The following is a 20,261-nucleotide window of genomic DNA, read 5'->3' as shown; positions in this document are numbered from 1 at the left end:
TATTGAATTTGATAGACGGCCGCCAAACGGAAAAGTTGCCCCACAAAAGGATATTAAAAAAGTTTTTCATAACGCTTCGCAAAAGTTTGAATGGTGTGCAAATAAACGGGTTGATAAATACGATTTTGATGGGGTTACTTGATTAATGGCGAATAAGTTGAGTTGGGGGTAACTGAAATTATTGCTGCTTTTTAATGTTATTTGCCTATTTTTGTTATTTTATTACATATGAATTGTTTTATTAATATGACTACTTAAATAAGAAAAAGGAAGGGAGGTAATAATACCATACAACCAAAGAAGAAGATTTCTTAACGCATAGATTTAATTTTTAGGTTCATCATTTTGCGGTTTTATCTTAAGCTATTTATGTTTTATAGTTTGTGTTTTTCTTAGTAGGAAACATAATTGTATATTTGGATTTGTAAATTATTTATCTTTAAGACTTCAATAGTAAACAGATTACTCTTAAAACAACATAATTGTATATTTGGATTTGTAAATTATTTATCTTTAAGACTTCAATAGTAAACAGATTACTCACAAGCCAAATTTAAATTAAAGTATGATTTTGAAGTTTCAAAATGTAACCTCATAATTTGTAAGTTATCTTGTTAACACAATTCAATTAACTAACCTTCCCCAACACTCTTTGGGTTGTCAACTCCTCTCTCTTTTGTTCCCTTTGTAATCTGTGTCCTCTTTTCGCTTTTCCCTCTTACAACAGTTGCCGTTATATTTCAATTAGCATAGCGCAACGAACATTTATGCGGCGATAAGTTTTCTTCAATTAAAACTTTGCCACACAGACACACAACACACAAACACTGGCACGCACACATGCAAATTACCGAACTTTGGCATAAATTTTAATTAATATGATTTTCTCGGGCTCTTGTTACTTAAGCTACTTTATAAAATGTAGAGTGCATTTCGAGTAAATATAATTTGAGGCGCCACTAATAACACACTTCCGCCCCGTAACGGTTTGTTTTCTTTCCGCTTTTATTTTTAGGGGTTTTTAACAATGGCGGTGGAACGACTTCCGCAAACACACATGGGGTTTTGTGGGGCTTTCGGTAAAAAATACGTTACGTTACGTTCTCGGTTTATTTGTTTTATTTGTTGCACGTTTGCTTATTGTTTGTTGCTGCCTTGTAGTTTCTACTTTTATTTTTACTCTCGCTGGCACCTTTTTGTTTTATGGAATAGTATTCTTTCTTTATTTTTCCCCGCTCGTTGGAGGTTCAACGGACTCCTGGGCTTTGGGATCGGGCTTCTATATAGTCAGGAGCCCCGCTGAGCTGAGCTTTTTGGCCCGCTTTTGCCGGCGACACTACACTCGACAACTCGAACCGAGACCAACGGACGGCAGTTGCAGACTGAGCCGCGCGAAAAAGGTTTTTGCAAACTGTTGAAAAATCGCATGGAAAATGTGCGAAGCGAAGCACTTGCCGAAGTCCATGGGGCAATGGCAACAACAAAGCCCAGCTTCGGGTCCACATGTTGCTAGCAGCAGGCACAACAGCAACACGAGCTACAGCAGCAACAGCATCCCGCAACAGCAGCAACAAATGTTGCCAGCGCGGAATGTTGCTGCATGCCAAAAACGTGCGCATGAGAAAATGTTGCCAAACGATTTTAGTATGTTTGTTGTTGTATTGTACTCTAAAGAAAGGTAAATCTATTGCATCAACAGCTTAGATTCATAAGTCTTTCCTACTTGTATTTAGATTTCTACTTTTGCTCCCAAAATCAATATATAAAATCGCATAAAATACTGAAACTAAATCCAAGAACTTTCACTAGTTGAATTAGTTATCCTTTTGTTCATTAGCATACTTCTTTAGTTTTTCGTAAAGGAAAATTTGGTCAAAATTTTAAATATTTTTAAAATGCAATAATTATTTTGTAAAGAATATGTTTTTGAAGTTTTAAAGTTAAAATTTTAAAGGTAGGATGTTCAAGCTTCGTTTTCCGCAACCGGTAATCCTATCTGGTTTTTGTTGCTGTTTTTTCGTTTTAGGCGGGAAAATATGTGTGTTTCTGCTGTTGTTATTGTGGCTAGCAGCCAGCTTGTTGTCTCTTTTTGTTGTAGCTGCAACCAGCCATGTAGCAGTGATTATTTTGTCAATTGCAGTGACACAAAGGCATCTATCTCTAATGCCGGAGTCACCTCGCCCCCAGTCCCCCTTTCGTCTACTTAGAGCGATTATTTCGATGTTGTCTTTGTTATTTGGGAGCCAAAGAGAAAGACTGAGATGAGGGGTCGCAGATGGCTTACAAAGCGGGCTTAAGTAGTTGTGGATTGTTAAGAGAGCTTTGAGGGCATTCAATTGATTCCCATGAATGGCAAAGAGTATTCCCGACGACATCAAAGTGCTCCACTCGAATGTTTCACTCGCCAGTAATGGATACAATGGACTTACACACACATGTATCTGTATAATTTACTTAGCTGATTAGAGGATAAGCGGATTATGCAAATGATGGTCACTCCATAAACACAGTTCCGTAAAGTAAGGGAGCCGGAAAACCAAATTATTTCCAGCTGCAAACAAAATCCAGACATGCACACGGCCTGACAATGAATTTTTAATATAACACACGCATATTTTATTTTAAATCAATTAAAATAATTTTCAAAAAGAATACTTCGGCTTTTAAACAGATTTCCCCTGTCAGACAATGGAATGCATTAAATGTTTGGGACCACAGAACGTGAAACATGCGGTGGCTTGTGTTTAACCAACTAAAAACTATTTTATTGTTTTCAGTAGCAGTTCGTTTCAAAAGGATTTTAAACCATTCTCTGGTATTGTTTGTAACAGGCTGAAAGAAATGCGGGACCAAAAATAATAAACGAAGTTGTATGTGATATTTTAATTGGGTAAACATTAGGCTTTCATAAAAGCACAAAAACTAGTCAGGAAAACCAAATATAATTATAAATTGTTTGTGAAATAACAACTACAATAATCGATACAATTATTATTATTAATGACGGGATACAAAAATTAAGGCAGAGTTTCAATAAATAATTCAGTCATTTGGCCAATCCAAAAGCTTTGGAATTCATCAAATTTCTTTTTTATAAAATGTTTAGTTATTAAATGCTAGTAATTATTTAGTTAAATAGCAGACGATTTTAGTCATACTTGTATGTACTTTGATTAAACATTGTATACCTCATTTTCTAAATTGATAAGGCGAAATGGTAAAGCATTTTATATAATGACCCATTAATGTCTACCAAATTATAATCAACCGCCTCCATTAAAGGGTCATGCAGCCATTAATGAACATTTTCTGGGCTTGTCGAAAAAAGAAAATCGACAGTTTATAAAATGAAAAGCTGGCCACAAAACGGAGCCAGCAATCGGTTTCCATTTCCTCCAGAAATTAAATGAAACGAAATCAAATGGAGTAAAGTTAAATAAAATCAGGCAACTGTAGCCGCTGCTCCTGAGGAAATTAACGAAAATCATTTCAACAGCTCCTGGCCCTCTCAAAAGGGAATTCCCCTTTCCAGGAAATCAAGAAATACAGGAATCCGCCCTGCCAACATCCATAGAAATGCTGGTAATTAAGCGCTCTTCAGCGGCTCACCAGTGAAAAAATGTTTAAAAATAAAAACGGAGGATGAAAACATGAGAAATAAAACGAAACACAACAAATTAAAATGGAATTTAAGCAGCAATGAAAGGACGAGGCGTAGCAGTGGTCGGGAGCAGTCAGTTAGGACCAAAAACGGGACCCGAAATCGGGACAAATGCAAACAAGTTTCAACCCAAGGAGTGACTAAAAGCATTTCCGGCTCGTCCAGGCCAAGTAGAGCCCAAGAAATGCCCCGAAAGTATGCTAAGGAAGTACTCTCGACGTGGAGCTACCAAATAATGCCACGCCCATCACACTGCAAAAAGTTGAAGATTTATTAATAAGACTAACTGCCAATTTCCGTTTTCTCATAATTCAAATAAGTGAGGTATTAGTTATACCATCTTGAACGTATTAAAAACATTTAAGTTGCCTTTAAATTCTGCTTTATGAGCCGCTTTATTGAATTTAACAATCCTATTTATAATCTCATTAAACTAAAGCATAAATGCTCCAATCCAAAGTGATCATGAGTATTATTTAAATCCAAAAATGTTTAGTTTTATAAAACTAGCAAAAGTCTTATTCTACCAAGGTAGTGCACTATATTCTTAATCGAATTAAAATCGCAAGGTATTTTTGTAAGATTTTCTGTGTAAGCCAGGCAAACAAAACGGCTGCTAACAACAACAACATCGACAAAAGGAGTAGCAGCAACAACAAGTCAGAACAAATTTCTTTATAATATACAAAGGAAATGCCAGGCTGAGGGGCCAAAACGAGCAGACAAACAGGAGAAAGCTGGGAGAAAAGGGGAATTACGCCAAGAAAGCGTAGTCCAAATGTGACACAAACATGTGTATGCTCAGCTGGTGCCTTGGCAACAACAAAAGGAGCAGCCAAAGGATTACCAATGGGGTTGGGGGTGAAGTTTTCTCCGAAGGCAAAAGGATGCCAAGCGACTTACGTGCGTTAATAATACGCATACGACACGTTGTACGCAGCAAAGGCAAACTCTGGCACTGACTCCGGCCATACATCATAACGTTGCCCGGAGCAACGTCAACAGGGGGCAAAGAGTGGGTGGTGTGGGGCAGGGGGTGGCACCGACCTTGATTACGTTTGCAGGCTCACTGACTTTCCGCCAACGGAGGAAACGCAGGTCCTTGGCATACGCATAAAATGTATTTAACACACAATTTATGTCTGCAAGAGGCGCTCAAATTTACAGCCCGCAGGCAAGTTGCTAGCTGAAGGTTTATTTTATTAGAGCAGCCGGAGCAGCCGCATCCTGCCAGCTCCAGGACACCTCGTCCAGGATCCACCCCTCTGGCCGCTTTGTTTTGCCAGCCATTTGTTCTACACATAAATTGGCCCGCGGGACCATCAAGCAAAAATCATATGTTTTATACATGGCCGAAGTTCGCTCATGTGAGGGAGTAAGGAAAAAGTTTAATAGACTCGACTTTAATATTTCAGATTTTGCCCTTTTCTCGCAGCGTCGGAAACAAAAAGTTTTTATTTTGATTTTATGACTTTGATGTCGTCGCTTTTTTGTGTGCAGTTTTTAAGGATTGTAAGCCAAAGTTGACATGGCAAAAACGAAAAAAGGGGAAAGTTTTATTACGTCGAACTTTGAACCTCGGTGAAGAGAATGTTATGATGGAAAGGAGTGAGTTTTGCAAATAAAATGCAATGATATCATAAGCAGTTTCAAAGTCATAAAGAGTTATTGCTAATGGATGCAATGAATATATTTTATTTTGACATCTGAAAATTAATTTAAGTGGAATGTTGATGTTAGTCTCAACATTATGAATTAAGTTGTTTTTTTACTACAAATATTTGTCTGCTTCCGTAATTCACAGTCCCAAATTAAATACATATTAACTATGTTGAGATATGAGGAACAGAAAGCTTAAAAAGGTTGTGAGCATTCCCAGCTTTTTTTAAAAGTTGACAAAACCTCAAATACAGCTTAAAAAGCCGAAAGTACAAAAATCTGCTGCTCACATGTGACTTTTTCCCCACGCATGACAACAAAAAACAAACGAAAATAAAAGGAAAAACTTTTAATTTTCCGCAAAATGCTTTGGCGGAACCTTTTCTTAGCAAGAACTTTTCATTTTTAATTAAATGGCAGAGCCAACCGACTCCAACTCCACTCAAACTCCGACCCAGAAAGTTATAGAACAGGAAGACGGGGTCCAGCAACTCGTCTGCGGTCTGGGATTCTCAGAGCTGGAGAATCGAGGAGATGAAGAATCCCACTGCCAGTTCCCGTCCCGCCTCCCACAATAAAGCTCAATTAGTTAAAGGCAAGCGCGCGCTGCTCAATCAAAGAGCAAAAAAAGGTAAAGCCGGAGCAGATCCGAACGAAATTTTCTCCGCGGCCCACAAATCGTGCATTATTATTTGTTTGTTTGGACTGCTTATCAGCTGGGCCCAAGACCAAGATCACAATTCCCAGTCACTCAGTTGGGTACAGTGGAAATGGGAAAACCTTTCTTTTTTGATATTAATAAAGATATATTTTTAAAACATTAGGTTTTGTTAGGTATAATATCATATAACTGTTAGTTCCAAGAACTTAACATATTTAAATAATACTTAGATGTTATCTCCTAAGGATTTTTGAAAGTTTTGAGTTTCAAAAAAACAAAAGCTTAGGTTCTTATGATACTTTGAAATATCTGGCATATTTTGTCTAAGAACCACCTTATTTATCCCACTGTACATAGCCAGTTTCGGGCGTAGGGGCAATTGCAGTCACGCATCTCACGAGTGCGCTATTATATTCTCACCTTATGATGACTGACTGCGAGGCTGCAAAACGCGAACCGAAACTGGGAATGAACTAAAGTGCCACTCTAAGAAATGGGGGGAGAAGGCGAAGGGGCTTGGAGCGGAGTTTGGAGGGGCAGGAGGACGGGGAACCGGGCGAGGCAATTGAAAAGCCGCAAACAATAATTGCAGTTAGCTGGAGCCAAAAAACCGCATCAATTTTTGTGTGCTGCCCCTGAAAACGGGAAAGGGAATGCGGCTCATCCTGTTCTTAGATGATTTCAGTGGGTTAAGGGGGTGCTGAAGGGTTCAGAACGCGAATTAGGCAAATTGTCTGCAATTTCGCGTTTTCTTTTTGTTTCTTTGCCTCCCAATCATTCATCGGCCATCGATTGTCTTTGCTTAAATGTTCGTGTTGGGGAAACTGTGTTAAGATTCGCTTGTTGTGCCGGTTTTCATAATTCCGATAGCCCCTTGCCTTCCATGGGATTCCCCGCGATACTTGGAGTTCACGAGTTCAGGGGGCTAGCACTTGTGTGTCATCCTGCCTCGCGTTCTTTCCGTTTCTCCCGATCCGTTTCTATGCAGTTTGCCCTGCAGCCATTTTTTAGTTGTCGAGGACGACACCCACAACGGGCCCCCCTTTCCCCGCCCCTGCTGCTTAACCCGCTGCTGACTGAAGCACCTTCATTAACATACCAACTTGGTATTACCAACTGCAAAGCGAACGGGGGAAACAGGGGCGTAGGCAGAACTATATTTAAGGGGATACCAAAAAAAGATTTTTAGCATTGATATATTTGTGTTTTGTATATTTATACGAACAAATCGAACCGAAATGAGAAATACAGTTTAATTATCTTATATTATGCTAAATATATTATAGACCCCCTTGCTGCGCCCCTGAAAGGTTTAGGAACAGGGGTTTCGGTACTCAAGAGAAAGGGCAGCCTGCTGGGGAGGATTGCCCGCCTGTGGGCAAGGAATTTCAGCTTCGTGGCTCGGAATTTTCTGTAATCCGATACAATTTAGCGGCTTAAAGCTTCTGCCTGCTTGACGCTCGAGTTTCTCATCATCTTGCCAGCTCGTTGTTGTTCCTGTTGTTGCTGTTATGACTAAGTCCCCTGCCCCGCCCCCGCATCCCACATCCCATCCCCGATTTCCAGATTCTCGAAGGGACTTCGAAGTGGAGATCCCCAGGAAGGCACGCGTTTCGTTCCCTTACTTTTTGTGTTCCGCCTTTGCCTTTGTTTTGAGTGCCTGTCATACGGTCTTCTTTTTGTTGCCCTATTGCTAAGGTTACTGTGGGGTATAAGGATGAAGTGGAGATGAAGATGGTTTCAGATACAATGGTGATTAAAAGCCACTTGAATGAATCCCTTACACTTTATCGCTCTGACTATCAAACTGGATTTGAATCTAAACCACTTAAAAATCACTGTATAATGATTGGAAATTGTATATTTACTATTCATTTTGGCTTAAGTGATCCGTTTATTACAATATTATTATCACAATTCCTTGAGAATCTGATCTTAGAAAAAAGAATTTAATACCAACACCGAAATAATTGGAATCAGACGTTTTTAAAACTTGAACTAATCGGTTCCTTTTGTATGTGATAACATGTTTCTGAGTGGAAATATTGCAGCACCTATAAATACATTATTAGATGCAAATCTTCCATATTTAATGTCTTATTTTTCTCCAGTGTGCCAAGCACATTTGCCTCCCATCAAATATTCCACAGAATCCGCTTTGCGTTTTCCCCCACCGTCACTCTCCTTTACTGCTTCGCTCAGGAATGCAAGACAACAAAACAGAATTATCAAAAATAAAACCAAGAAAGTGTTTAAAAAAACGGAAAAGATAGGAGGGAAATTGAAACAGAGAATTGCAGAAGGAATTGCACGGAGGCGTATGCGCAATGCATGCAGGGAAAAATCTAAACAATTTCTGCTACAACTTTGCTGACGGCTACGAAAAGGATTGCATAACTGGGGCTACATGCAGGGAAATTGGGGATTGGGATACCCACAGCTGCTATGGCATATGGTAATTGTTTTTTCAAACCGGGATAGGAAAATCCCGGCAGAAGTGTGCACCCCATACATAATTATGCTGGGTGGTTTTGCAGTTTTTGGAGGGGGACCTTTATCAAGGTCTCCCTAAGAGTTATGCTACATTTACACTAAATTCACTTCTCGCAGGTGGAAAGTGCAAAATGCGAAGTGAGTGGAAGTGAGAAAACAAGAGGAAAACCCTGTCGTTTATTTTTCACTTTTTCCACTCAGCGACCCATTAAATGGCAGCATTTTCCCACACAGCCTCCCACTCAGAGTGGGTTAAAAAATTGCATTTAATTCCATATTGAAGTCGCGGCTTTCTCTTGTGTTTTTTTTGTTTAACTTTATTTGCCTTTGTTGTTGTTGCGGCTGCTGCAGTCCGTTAAATATTCATAAAATCAACTTTGGCGGGCGAATAGTGAATAGAAAGAGATGGGGCGTGAGGGGGCGAAAGAGAGAGGACATTGGCCCAGAGCTGCACACTGAAACGTATCTCAAATATTTGTTTGATTGGGTTTAGTTGCTGTTGGCAAATACATATGAGTGTGCAGTATAATACCCTTACACTCATATATGCACTGAGAAAAAGAGGAGTGCTAGTTAATAGTTTATCAGGAGAAATTACAAAATTGGTAGTCTCTTAGTGTGATTACTTAAACTTAGTTCACTAGGGAAATGGTATTTCAAAGGCATTGAATTTAATTCAACCCTGAGATTCATGATATTTATTAATTGCTTAAAAATAAACAATGTACTGCACATTGTTCCTTATTCAATCCTGTATCAAACACTTCGATATTCGCAGTGTAAGCTCTTACAAGCCACGTCTGTTTGCCTTGCTAGCCAGCATTGAAATATGGAATATTTATCTAATGTGCATCAAACGGAATCCCAAGCAGCCAAAGAATGGAGCATGGAAACCGAGCCGGCAGCACATGGCCAATGAAGTTGAATTGTTGAGCAGCTCCAACAAAAGGCCACGTTCAGGATATTATAATATTATAAGGCTTGGTCGAATGAGCCCATCGTAGCTTTAAGCACAATGCAGGGCTTCCTGCAAAATACTTCCTCTTCCTGCTTCCTTTCATGCAAATCATGAAATTATGGAATTCCATAATTTGTTCGTAATTTGCAGGGGAGTGTGTATAGTAGTAACCCCTAAAAATGACATTAAATCTCAGCAGTATCGCACACACCTGCAGCAAGGGAAACATTCGGCTTTGAATCCTGCTGCGACTCCTGCTGGAAGTCAATTTACGGCCCATCCCCAGAGGTGGAGTGGGTGACCTGGTGCCAAACGGCACTTAAATGAAGTACACGAGCCGAGACAGTCCGTATCATGGTTGTGTCCCAGGAAAACTCGCATGTGTGGCCAAAAATCAATATCGCTTCAATTGCCTGCTTTTTTAAGGCTTCCACGAGCCACTCTGAGTAAACCTGTCATTTTGCCAATTAAATTATAAAAATTACTCTTGGCAGTGTTGTTTACTTGGATACTTGGCTTTTCATTTTTCTTTGTAACTAATTAATTACAATTATTTGGGTTAAAACAAATACAAGTAAAACTGTTCTGAACTCAAAATTAACTTAAGTAAGCCCAGTGTACATATTCTTTTTTGGTTTGTCTAAGAAAGGGTTTTCAACATTTTATAATCTTTTTTTAGGCTTTATTTGAAGCTTCAAAAATCTTAAGCTCAGATTATTTACATTAAATTATAGTTTGGAATAAAGGTTTAGTTTATTTTGGTATGTCTTTTATACATGTACATGCAATCCAGCTATTTTAGTGCCTACCTTAGGCTCTTTTTTAGCCATTATTGCTTGACAACACTGACAGAAAACTCCCAGGCCCAGACAGGGGCGGGAGTTACCCATTGCAGGGACGTTCGGAGGAGGAAACAACTTCAGCACGTGCTGTCAGCAGAAAGACAGGCGGAGGGACAACCAGAACCAGACGGGGAATGGGTCTGCTGTGGCATGGCACAGGGGACGCAGTCTCTCTTTCTCTGGCTGCCCCCGATGCCACTCCTCATCCGGTTACCTTCACCTTGGCTGCAATTAATTCTGGTAACATAATCTTCACTTACAACTTTATATGACACTAAATCAGTGCAAAGTGGGAGCTGAAATGGTGGAAAGGGGGCAGTATATTAGAGTGGAATCGGTCGGTTGAGCATGTGCGTTGTTGTGGGCGTTTCTCGGCGGCTTTACAGGCCCCAATTATGGGCTCACACACGAAATTCAACGCTTTCGGACTTCGAATTTAATTAGTTCCATTTAAAGCGCAAGATTTACGAAAACACGACCGAACAAAATGCGAATGCCGAGCGAGCGAGCATTCTTTCCGCATATTTGCACGCCAGCCGATAATTATCGCTGGAAATTCGGTCAGAGGTTGACCCACCCTCTCCAAATCTCCTTCATCTGCATGTGAGACCCTCCGAATCCACCTGATATATACGAGTGTATATACATATAGTAAATGCACTTGCAGTTGAAAGAGAAGGGGCGTGATCTGCAGCACGCACACTGCCCATTTCATTTTCACTTTGCCCAGCGGGGAGGCACCGAAAGATAACAGATTATACCTCCAGATGGGGGAATCGGAGGGCTATGGTTATGGTTCCATGTGACTGCCAGACGATTACGTGATTTCTCGAATGCCCATACATGCCACTCGGCCTCTTTGTGGGGCACAATGAATGTTTATAAGCTTTACTTTTGTCGTCCAACAGAGGAAATAAAAAAGCGCTTATTATGCACTTGCAGCCGAAATGTCGTATCATAAAATATGAATAAATTATTGTGGGGGCTTATGAGCACGAGACAGATATTATCCGGTGCATCAACTGTATCTGAAGATCTTAGTCGGATTTTTTATTTGTCTGTTGTAAATAACCCAACGTTAATCGTGTTAAATGTCATGGCTTGCACGTAAAAAGTCATTCTTTGGTGTTAAGTCACAACTTAAGATCATTTAACTTTAAATATTTTACTTTTAGCATACCTTATCCTTTATTTCAATACTTAGTTAACGGCTTGTATTGTTATGTACCTTCATATACTTACCTTCATATACTTACCTTCATATACTTACCTTCATATACTTACCTTCATATACTTACCTTCATATACTTACCTTCATATACTTACCTTCATATACATACCTTTACATACTTACCTTTTCTAAAATTATTTATACTTTCTTGGTGCATCCCAAAATTATAACTATCTTCTTGAACCCCGATGGCAGCCGTGAAATTTGGGATGAGTTCTTTTAATAAATTTCTCAAAGGGGAATTATTGCCGCGTTCCGGCAATTTCCTAAAGTCATTAGCAATTGGGAATGGCTTTGGAAATACCACTCGCGACGAGTGCAAGTGAAATGCGATGAAATGCATACCCGATTCCGGCAATTCACAACGGCGAGTGGGAAGTGGAAAGTGGGGAGTGATCCGAGGAGTGAAGGCAACGCCTCATGCCGAGCGCTTAACTTTTCGACATGTTTCGCATGTGATGAAGATTAAGTAGAAAATAATTACAAGCTGGACCTTAGCCGCAGCCAAAACTGTGTGTGTGATCGCGATCATATCGGATCGGATCGGATTGGGATGGGATGGGATGGGATGGCTTTGTGATCGGAGCGCGGCTGGAGGTAATTACATAAACGGCGATGTCAGTGCGGTGACAGGACGGCGTCATCGGAGCTCAGGGAATCTGGAACTCCAACCCGACTCCCAGCCAGTCGATCATCAATCGTGCGAACTTTCCAGGGCCCCGCCCCCTCGGAACGCGGATATCATTGCCGGCGAACCACGAACTATATACCTGTTCTCCGCGATTGCAAAAGAAACCAGCCATCCGAAAATAAAAGGGCCAAATCAGCGTGTAAGATGCCAGGTCGGACCTTTTCTGGGGCCATAAATTTTAAAGTAATTTTCTCTTAGCCCCGAATAATTTATGGGAAAATATTAAGCTGCCCCAAATACTCAAGAACCCGAAGATCCTAACCCAACAGACTTTATGCCCCAAAACTAGCCCAAATAGAGTAATTAAATAAGAGTCTGGCTTTATTCTTATTATCTCTTATCTACCACCAGTTTAACTGGGATAATCCTGGCTGGCAGTTTCGCTTTTGGTATTTCGAACTGGTTGAATTATGGGCATCCCATCCTTAAGGTCCAGGTCACGATTATCTGCATACGCAGCCGGCAATAATAATCTCAAAATTGGCGCACTTAAGCGAGGATCCCTCGGCAGGCGTAATTTGAAAGTTATTTTGTTGCCGTTGCGGTGAAATTATTGAGCAATATGCTGATCTGTAAAATCATAAATAAAAATATTTGTACTTGACCGCAGAAGGCCTGGGACTTGGATTGGGATTGGGACGCAGACCCACCTTCGCCAGCACTCGCTCCATCTTCATCTTCATCCGCAACTCATCTCCTCCCTCTGACAACTTTTATGTTATTAGGTGAGAGAGTCGCTTTCGGGGCCCAAATCGGAGCTCCACGGATCCCGGACACCGGCTCCGGATCGAGAGTCTCCGCCCGCGGCTTAACGATTGATAAAGTCTTTTTATTTACAAGCTGATAATGATGGTGTAGGTGCAGCTTTTGGCATTGCGACGGTTTTTCATGTAATTTATGAGCAAATTGCAGACGATTTTCGAGGCCCCAGCTCACGGAATATGCGGAGAGGATGGCGGGGGTCTGACCCAAAGATCTGGGGTACAGGGAGCGATACGGGTTGAGAGCGTGGTGGAGCCCAGTTAAGTGAAATGGAATATATACAAATGGAATTTATGGGAACAACCACTTATGAATGGTTGAACTCTAAAAATATTGAGAGAGTGCAGGGCCAGACTAAGAAAAATATGCTTAAATGGAATTTATGGACAAATATTGTGGAACTTATAACTGTCTTTGGTTACTCAACTGAACAGACAATTATTGAATCAAAAAAGAAGTTCCTTATAAGATTATTATTACCTTAGACTTATAATGTGCATTTTCTAGGGTCTTTCAAACGAAAGGGCCTTCTAAACCCTTTACGATGAAAATCAGAAACAACAGAGGTAAAGAACAAACATGTAAGTGATTCCCCAAAATCGGAAACAACACTTTATGGTAATTTAAATTATTCCACCTGGCTCATAGTCTTGAGTTTCAGAACCTCTAGCCTGTTTACCATTCCAATCTCATCGAGCACGCTTTAACCATGGTGACCGAAAACTATTTTGTAATATTGATAACCATCTCGATGGGGAATGGGGTCTGGGCAGGCCATTAAAGTGTCACAACAAAACGCTGAACTCATTTTTTGATATGGCACTAGGCCACAAGAAACCATAAAACAAGCAAGTTCATGGGGAGTTTATAAGGAACGGACAAAAAACAGAAGACCATGGGCACGAACTAATAACACGAATGCCTAAATGGACGAAATAGCCAAAAGTGTCAACTGCGGAAAGGGGAGGAGAACTCTGGGTAAGCCGATTATGGGCCACGACTTTTGGGAACGGAACGCACATAAAAATGTCTCTGGTGGAGATCTCCCGGAATCGTGTTAAGCATGCTCCTAGGTTCTGGCGGTATATGGCATATGGCGGTGGTGTGGATGTCACTTCTCTCTCCTCTTGTCTCTGTTGTTATTGTTTGTGTCGCTGCTGATGATTGTCATTAACATCAAATTACCACAAGTCAAAGTCATGTTCTCCAAAATAAAGCCCCAGAACTAAGATCGCAGGCCCCTTCCTCCGGCAAATCAGACAGATAGTCGGCACTTAGTTGGAAAGTTATGGAGCAGAAATGAAATGGGAGAACCACAACAAGAGAAGCGCAGGCGCAACCACAAAAATGTGGGGAAAAAGGGTTAAGAGAAGATATCAGCCGCACCAGAGAATTCCTTGCATTCTGATGGAGATGGTGGCTCTCGGTTACACCTTGTTGACCATCGGGACAAATCTGTTATGACACCTGAGTTTGAGCTTAAGGTTTTCAGAAGGTGGGAGAAATAGCAAGCTGTTTGTGTACAAGGGTACAAAGGTTATTCATTTATAACCACCTAAAGAAATAATAATAAATGTAATTCTACTTTTATAAATCTGATGGTATACAGAAAAAATATTTTATAATAAACCTTTTTTTCCGATACTTGATATATTATATTTCCAACAGATTATAATATTTGAATAATAAATTAATATGACATACGCCTCGAGTTTAATCAACAACTCCAAAATATTGATACAAAATAAACTAATATGATCACAACAAAAAAAATAACAAATTCCAAGGAAATGTTATTAAAGTTATGAAAAAAGAAATAAAAAAGAGATAAACTTAAATTCAATACAAGCCCTTTAAAGCTTTCAAATCTTGGCCACCTAATCGTGAATCCGTCAATCTCCCCCAGCTCTTTTTTTCCCCAGTCCAACTGTTTATTCTGTTTGAGACAGAGTCCCCACCTTAGTGAGATATTATCTTCGATGCGGTGATCTGCATAATCATGCTAAACACATTAAATCCATTCATAAATCTTTTTGGCAAGCACCATTCACAAAGGGAACACCTCGGTGAGAATTTTGATAATGAGATATGAGCTATTATTCATGTCCCGCGGAGCTCTCGCTCTCATTTGTATTTGTCCAGGTCTTTTGTGGGTGATAAAACCCAACTGGGGTTATTTATGAGCCGGGGACACTCGCGATACTCGCGATCTTGGGCAAGGGAATCACCAAAATAAAATCAATAAAACCAGTCGGTGGCCACAACAAGACCGAAACCGAATCAGAAATAATTTTTAAGATGCAAATTATGTAGATGAGACGAAACTTAGTGTGAGGCCAGACGAACATTTCGATTTTGGTTAAAAATGAAATTCACCTGCCCATCGAAATCATATTTCTTCTTGCCCAATCCCTCGAAGTGGAGGCGTTGGAGGCGTGGCTTTCGAATACTTGGACTTTGAAATACTTTGACTTACTGCTTGAGGAGCTGCTCGATCGCTGAAGACGCTTCCAAAACAACATTTTTTTTGGTGGCTGATAAGATCTGTCTGCTGATTGGTTTCGTTATGTGAACACGTTTGAGGTTATGCGGGTGTGGGTCTATTGCGAAATGCTGTTAACGTTTGACACCAGAAGCATTAATTATTCTCGCCTCTGATTTGCATAAAACTCTAATCACTCACTGAGAAACTGAGGAACAGAGTTCCCCAGATTTTTAGCACACGCGCCACAAATTCAAACGATGGTGAAGGTAACGCGACCGAAAGGCAACTGCAGTTGTTAAAGTCGGGGCGACAAATTGAGACATTAACACCCGGCTTCTGAAGAAAGTTATGTATATGGAGCGTTTTCGATTTTCTTTTTGTCACTGGAACTGGGACTGGTGCTGGGACTGGGTGCCCAGCTGGAGTGTCAGGTGTCACCGGAGAGGTGTGCTCAATTAGCTACCCGTTTTCTGCACTTCCGTTAAGCGCTTTCCACGCCCCTTCCTCGAGCACACGAACTCGGACTTCTGGCCCGCTCGACGGTTAATTAACGAATAAAAAGTTGCTTTTCTGTTACGAAAAAATCTCCGAGCTCGGCTTAAGCGCTGCCGCCGCTTCTTCCACGCTCCGTACAATAAAAATGAAAAAGAAAATATGTTACACCAAAACCCAGGGCGTCGCAGTCGACGGCTCAGTCAAAGCCGACGTCGAAGTCGAAGTCGGCGTTTGCCCAGCGCACATTGGGGCCAGTGGGGACATAAAACAGGTGTAAAAACCGATTTGAACGAGCGACATATACGCGTATGAAAAAGCGTATGCAAGATCGAGATAAGCTAGTGGACGGAGACACGGGTTTTATGGGTTTCCAGGGTGTGGACACAATTAGATGTTCGTAAAAAACGAGCGTTTCAGTTTCCCGGCTCAAGTTTGAGTCGGTTTGGGACAGGCTGTAAACCTGTCATATACTGTTTAGAATTATGTGGCGACCAACTATTAATTATTTCACAAAAACATATTACACAAACATTGTAAAAAACTGACTGAGCTTAATACTTAACTTGTTTACAAGCTGACAAGTCGTTTAAATGACTACTATTAATTTGATTTGCTTTATAAAGTGCAAAGTTCCCTTTTCAGGGGATCAGCTTATAAAAATTATACCTCCCAGAGTTTCTAAATCTATAAATTTGTGTAAATCAATCATTTTTTTTTATTAATGACCATGTTCTACTGGTCATAATTTACTATTTAATGTAAATACATGCTAAACTTTACGCATTTGACACTGAACATTTAAATAATATTAAATATTTACTAATATTTATTCTTATATAATTTTTACTTGATAAATAATAAATTATATTTATTCGTTTGTTGTTGAGTCGATTTTATCAGTTGTAAGTTTAAATTAATTGTTAATATAGTACTAAAAGCTGTTACAAAATTATTTTGTTTAATTAAAGCTGACACTTGTTTTGTAAATAGATTTTAATTATTTTTTGGCACCTGGAAGATGGACAGGTTAATTCAGTGTGGACTGCGCAGTCGCAGCCGACGTCGACAGCGCAGTTGGCGTTGCGTTGGTGGCGGTTCAGTGAATTTCACTGAATATATTTGTGGTTGTTGTTGTTGCTGCTCCAAAAAGTGTAACACCAACAACAACCACAACCAAAACAACAGCAACATTAACCAACAACTAGTGATCGTTGGCTCGTGCAGAGTTCATAATGCACGCAACCTGCAAGACAACCGACTATTGTTTTAGCCTGTCTTGAATATTTTTTGTAAGTTTTAGCTCTTTTTCATTGCCTGCACATTTATTGCTTAACGCTTTGATGCGTTGACGGTTCCTGCTTTGGCTCAAGCTGCCTTACCTTATTCTTCTTGGCCATCACTCGCCCGGTTGCCTCTCCATTTGACATATTGCACTTGGCTATCTCCTCACTTTGGGCCCTTTGCCTCCGTCCTCCCCATCCTCCTTTGCTGCCTGTTCATTAAGCGAATCAGCGTAGCGAAGCATAAAGCCAAATTAACATAAACAACTTCTTTCCTACTTCTACCATATATCTGCACAGAAAACAATTATTATTAGTCTTTATTCTAACAAGTCTATCAATATATCACCAAGAAACTGTACTTCTAAGCCCATAACTTTTCTTACAGACATCCGATTTCAAAGTGGCATACTTCTAAATGATTGTGGTTAAATTCTCTAAAAATCTGTGTTTTCAGTTTGTTTTGTATTTTGGGGTCGATTTTCCGTCATTTTAATGAAAAATTTTCCAAATTTACGAAAAATGGCTTAGCTGAAAAGTCACCTAAAACCTGCACTTCGAAGCCCATAACTTTTCTTACAGACATCCGATTTCAAAGTGGCATACTTCTAAATGATTGTGGTTAAGTTCTCTAAAAAACTGTGTTTTCAGTTTGTTTTGTATTTTGGGGTCGATTTTCCTTCATTTTAATGATGTTACCCCTTTCCAAATTTACGAAAAATGGCTTTGTTGAAAAGTCACCTAAAACCTGCACTTCGAAGCCCATAACTTTTCTTACAGACATCCGATTTCAAAGTGGCATACTTCTAAATGATTGTGGTTTAACTCTCTAAAAAACTGTGTTTTCAGTTTGTTTTGTATTTTGGGGTCGATTTTCCGTCATTTTAATGATGTTACCCCTTTCCAAATTTACGAAAAATGGCTTAGCTGAAAAGTCACCTAAAACCTGCACTTCGAAGCCCATAACTTTTCTTACAGACATCCGATTTCAAAGTGGCATACTTCTAAATGATTGTGGTTAAATTCTCTAAAAAACTGTGTTTTCAGTTTGTTTTGTATTTTGGTGTCGATTTTCCGTCATTTTAATGATGTTTCCCCTTTCCAAATTTACGAAAAATGGCTTTGTTGAAAAGTCACCTAAAACCTGCACTTCTAAGCCCATAACTTTTCTTACAGACATCCGATTTGAAAGTGGCATACCTCTAAATGATTGTGGTTAAATTCTCTAAAAAACTGTGTTTTCAGTTTGTTTTGTATTTTGGTGTCGATTTTCCGTCATTTTAATGATGTTACCCCTTTCCAAATTTACGAAAAATGGCTTAGCTGAAAAGTCACCTAAAACCTGCACTTCTAAGCCCATAACTTTTCTTATAGACATCCGATTTCAAAGTGGCATACTTCTAAATGATTGTGGTTAAATTCTCTAAAAATCTGTGTTTTCAGTTTGTTTTGTATTTTGGGGTCGATTTTCCGTCATTTTAATGATGTTACCCCTTTCCAAATTTACGAAAAATGGCTTTGTTGAAAAGTCACCTAAAACCTGCACTTCGAAGCCCATAACTTTTCTTACAGACATCCGATTTCAAAGTGGCATACCTCTAAATGATTGTGGTTAAATTCTCTAAAAATCTGTGTTTTCAGTTTGTTTTGTATTTTGGGGTCGATTTTCCGTCATTTTAATGATGAAAAGTCCCCTTTTCATTTTACGATTTTACGATTTTACCCCTTTCCAAATTTACGAAAAATGGCTTAGCTGAAAAGTCACCTAAAACCGGCACTTCGAAGCCCATAACTTTTCTTACAGACATCCGATTTCAAAGTGGCATACTTCTAAATGATTGTGGTTAAATTCTCTAAAAAACTGTGTTTTCAGTTTGTTTTGTATTTTGGTGTCGATTTTCCGTCATTTTAATGATGTTACCCCTTTCCAAATTTACGAAAAATGGCTTAGCTGAAAAGTCACCTAAAACCGGCACTTCGAAGCCCATAACTTTTCTTACAGACATCCGATTTCAAAGTGGCATACTTCTAAATGATTGTGGTTAAATTCTCTAAAAAACTGTGTTTTCAGTTTGTTTTGTATTTTGGGGTCGATTTTCCGTCATTTTAATGATGTTACCCCTTTCCAAATTTACGAAAAATGGCTTTGTTGAAAAGTCACCTAAAACCTGCACTTCTAAGCCCATAACTTTTCTTACAGACATCCGATTTCAAAGTGGCATACTTCTAAATGATTGTGGTTTAACTCTCTAAAAAACTGTGTTTTCAGTTTGTTTTGTATTTTGGGGTCGATTTTCCGTCATTTTAATGATGTTACCCCTTTCCAAATTTACGAAAAATGGCTTAGCTGAAAAGTCACCTAAAACCTGCACTTCTAAGCCCATAACTTTTCTTATAGACATCCGATTTCAAAGTGGCATACTTCTAAATGATTGTGGTTAAATTCTCTAAAAATCTGTGTTTTCAGTTTGTTTTGTATTTTGGGGTCGATTTTCCGTCATTTTAATGATGTTACCCCTTTCCAAATTTACGAAAAATGGCTTTGTTAAAAAGTCACCTAAAACCTGCACTTCTAAGCCCATAACTTTTCTTACAGACATCCGATTTCAAAGTGGCATACCTCTAAATGATTGTGGTTAAATTCTCTAAAAAACTGTGTTTTCAGTTTGTTTTGTATTTTGGTGTCGATTTTCCGTCATTTTAATGATGTTACCCCTTTCCAAATTTACGAAAAATGGCTTAGCTGAAAAGTCACCTAAAACCGGCACTTCGAAGCCCATAACTTTTCTTACAGACATCCGATTTCAAAGTGGCATACTTCTAAATGATTGTGGTTAAATTCTCTAAAAAACTGTGTTTTCAGTTTGTTTTGTATTTTGGGGTCGATTTTCCGTCATTTTAATGATGTTACCCCTTTCCAAATTTTCAAAAAATGGCTTTGCTGAAAAGTCACCTAAAACCTGCACTTCTAAGCCCATAACTTTTCTTACAGAAACAAACATGGTTATTATATTTTTGAAGATTTTTATTAGTTACATTTGTA

The 20,261-nt window shown here is 39.4% G+C and overlaps 1 protein-coding gene across 1 annotated transcript in view; it reads right to left on the bottom strand.

The window, feature by feature from the left end:
- The window catches only part of LOC108039956, a 46,120-nt gene extending 30,062 nt beyond the window's left edge, over positions 1–16,058 (bottom strand). The window contains exon 1 of the mRNA XM_017117150.2: positions 15,435–16,058. Coding sequence (XP_016972639.1) covers positions 15,435–15,480 — 46 coding nt within the window. The 5' untranslated portion in view covers positions 15,481–16,058. The remainder of the gene's footprint in view (positions 1–15,434) is intronic.
- Positions 16,059–20,261: the final 4,203 nt, after the last annotated feature.

This window comes from Drosophila rhopaloa, unplaced genomic scaffold (assembly GCF_018152115.1).
Source record: "Drosophila rhopaloa isolate 14029-0021.01 unplaced genomic scaffold, ASM1815211v1 contig_163, whole genome shotgun sequence".
NCBI classification, from domain to species: domain Eukaryota; kingdom Metazoa; phylum Arthropoda; class Insecta; order Diptera; family Drosophilidae; genus Drosophila; species Drosophila rhopaloa.
Note: the sequence above shows the minus strand (reverse complement) of the source record. Positions and strands in the feature narration are given on the sequence as shown.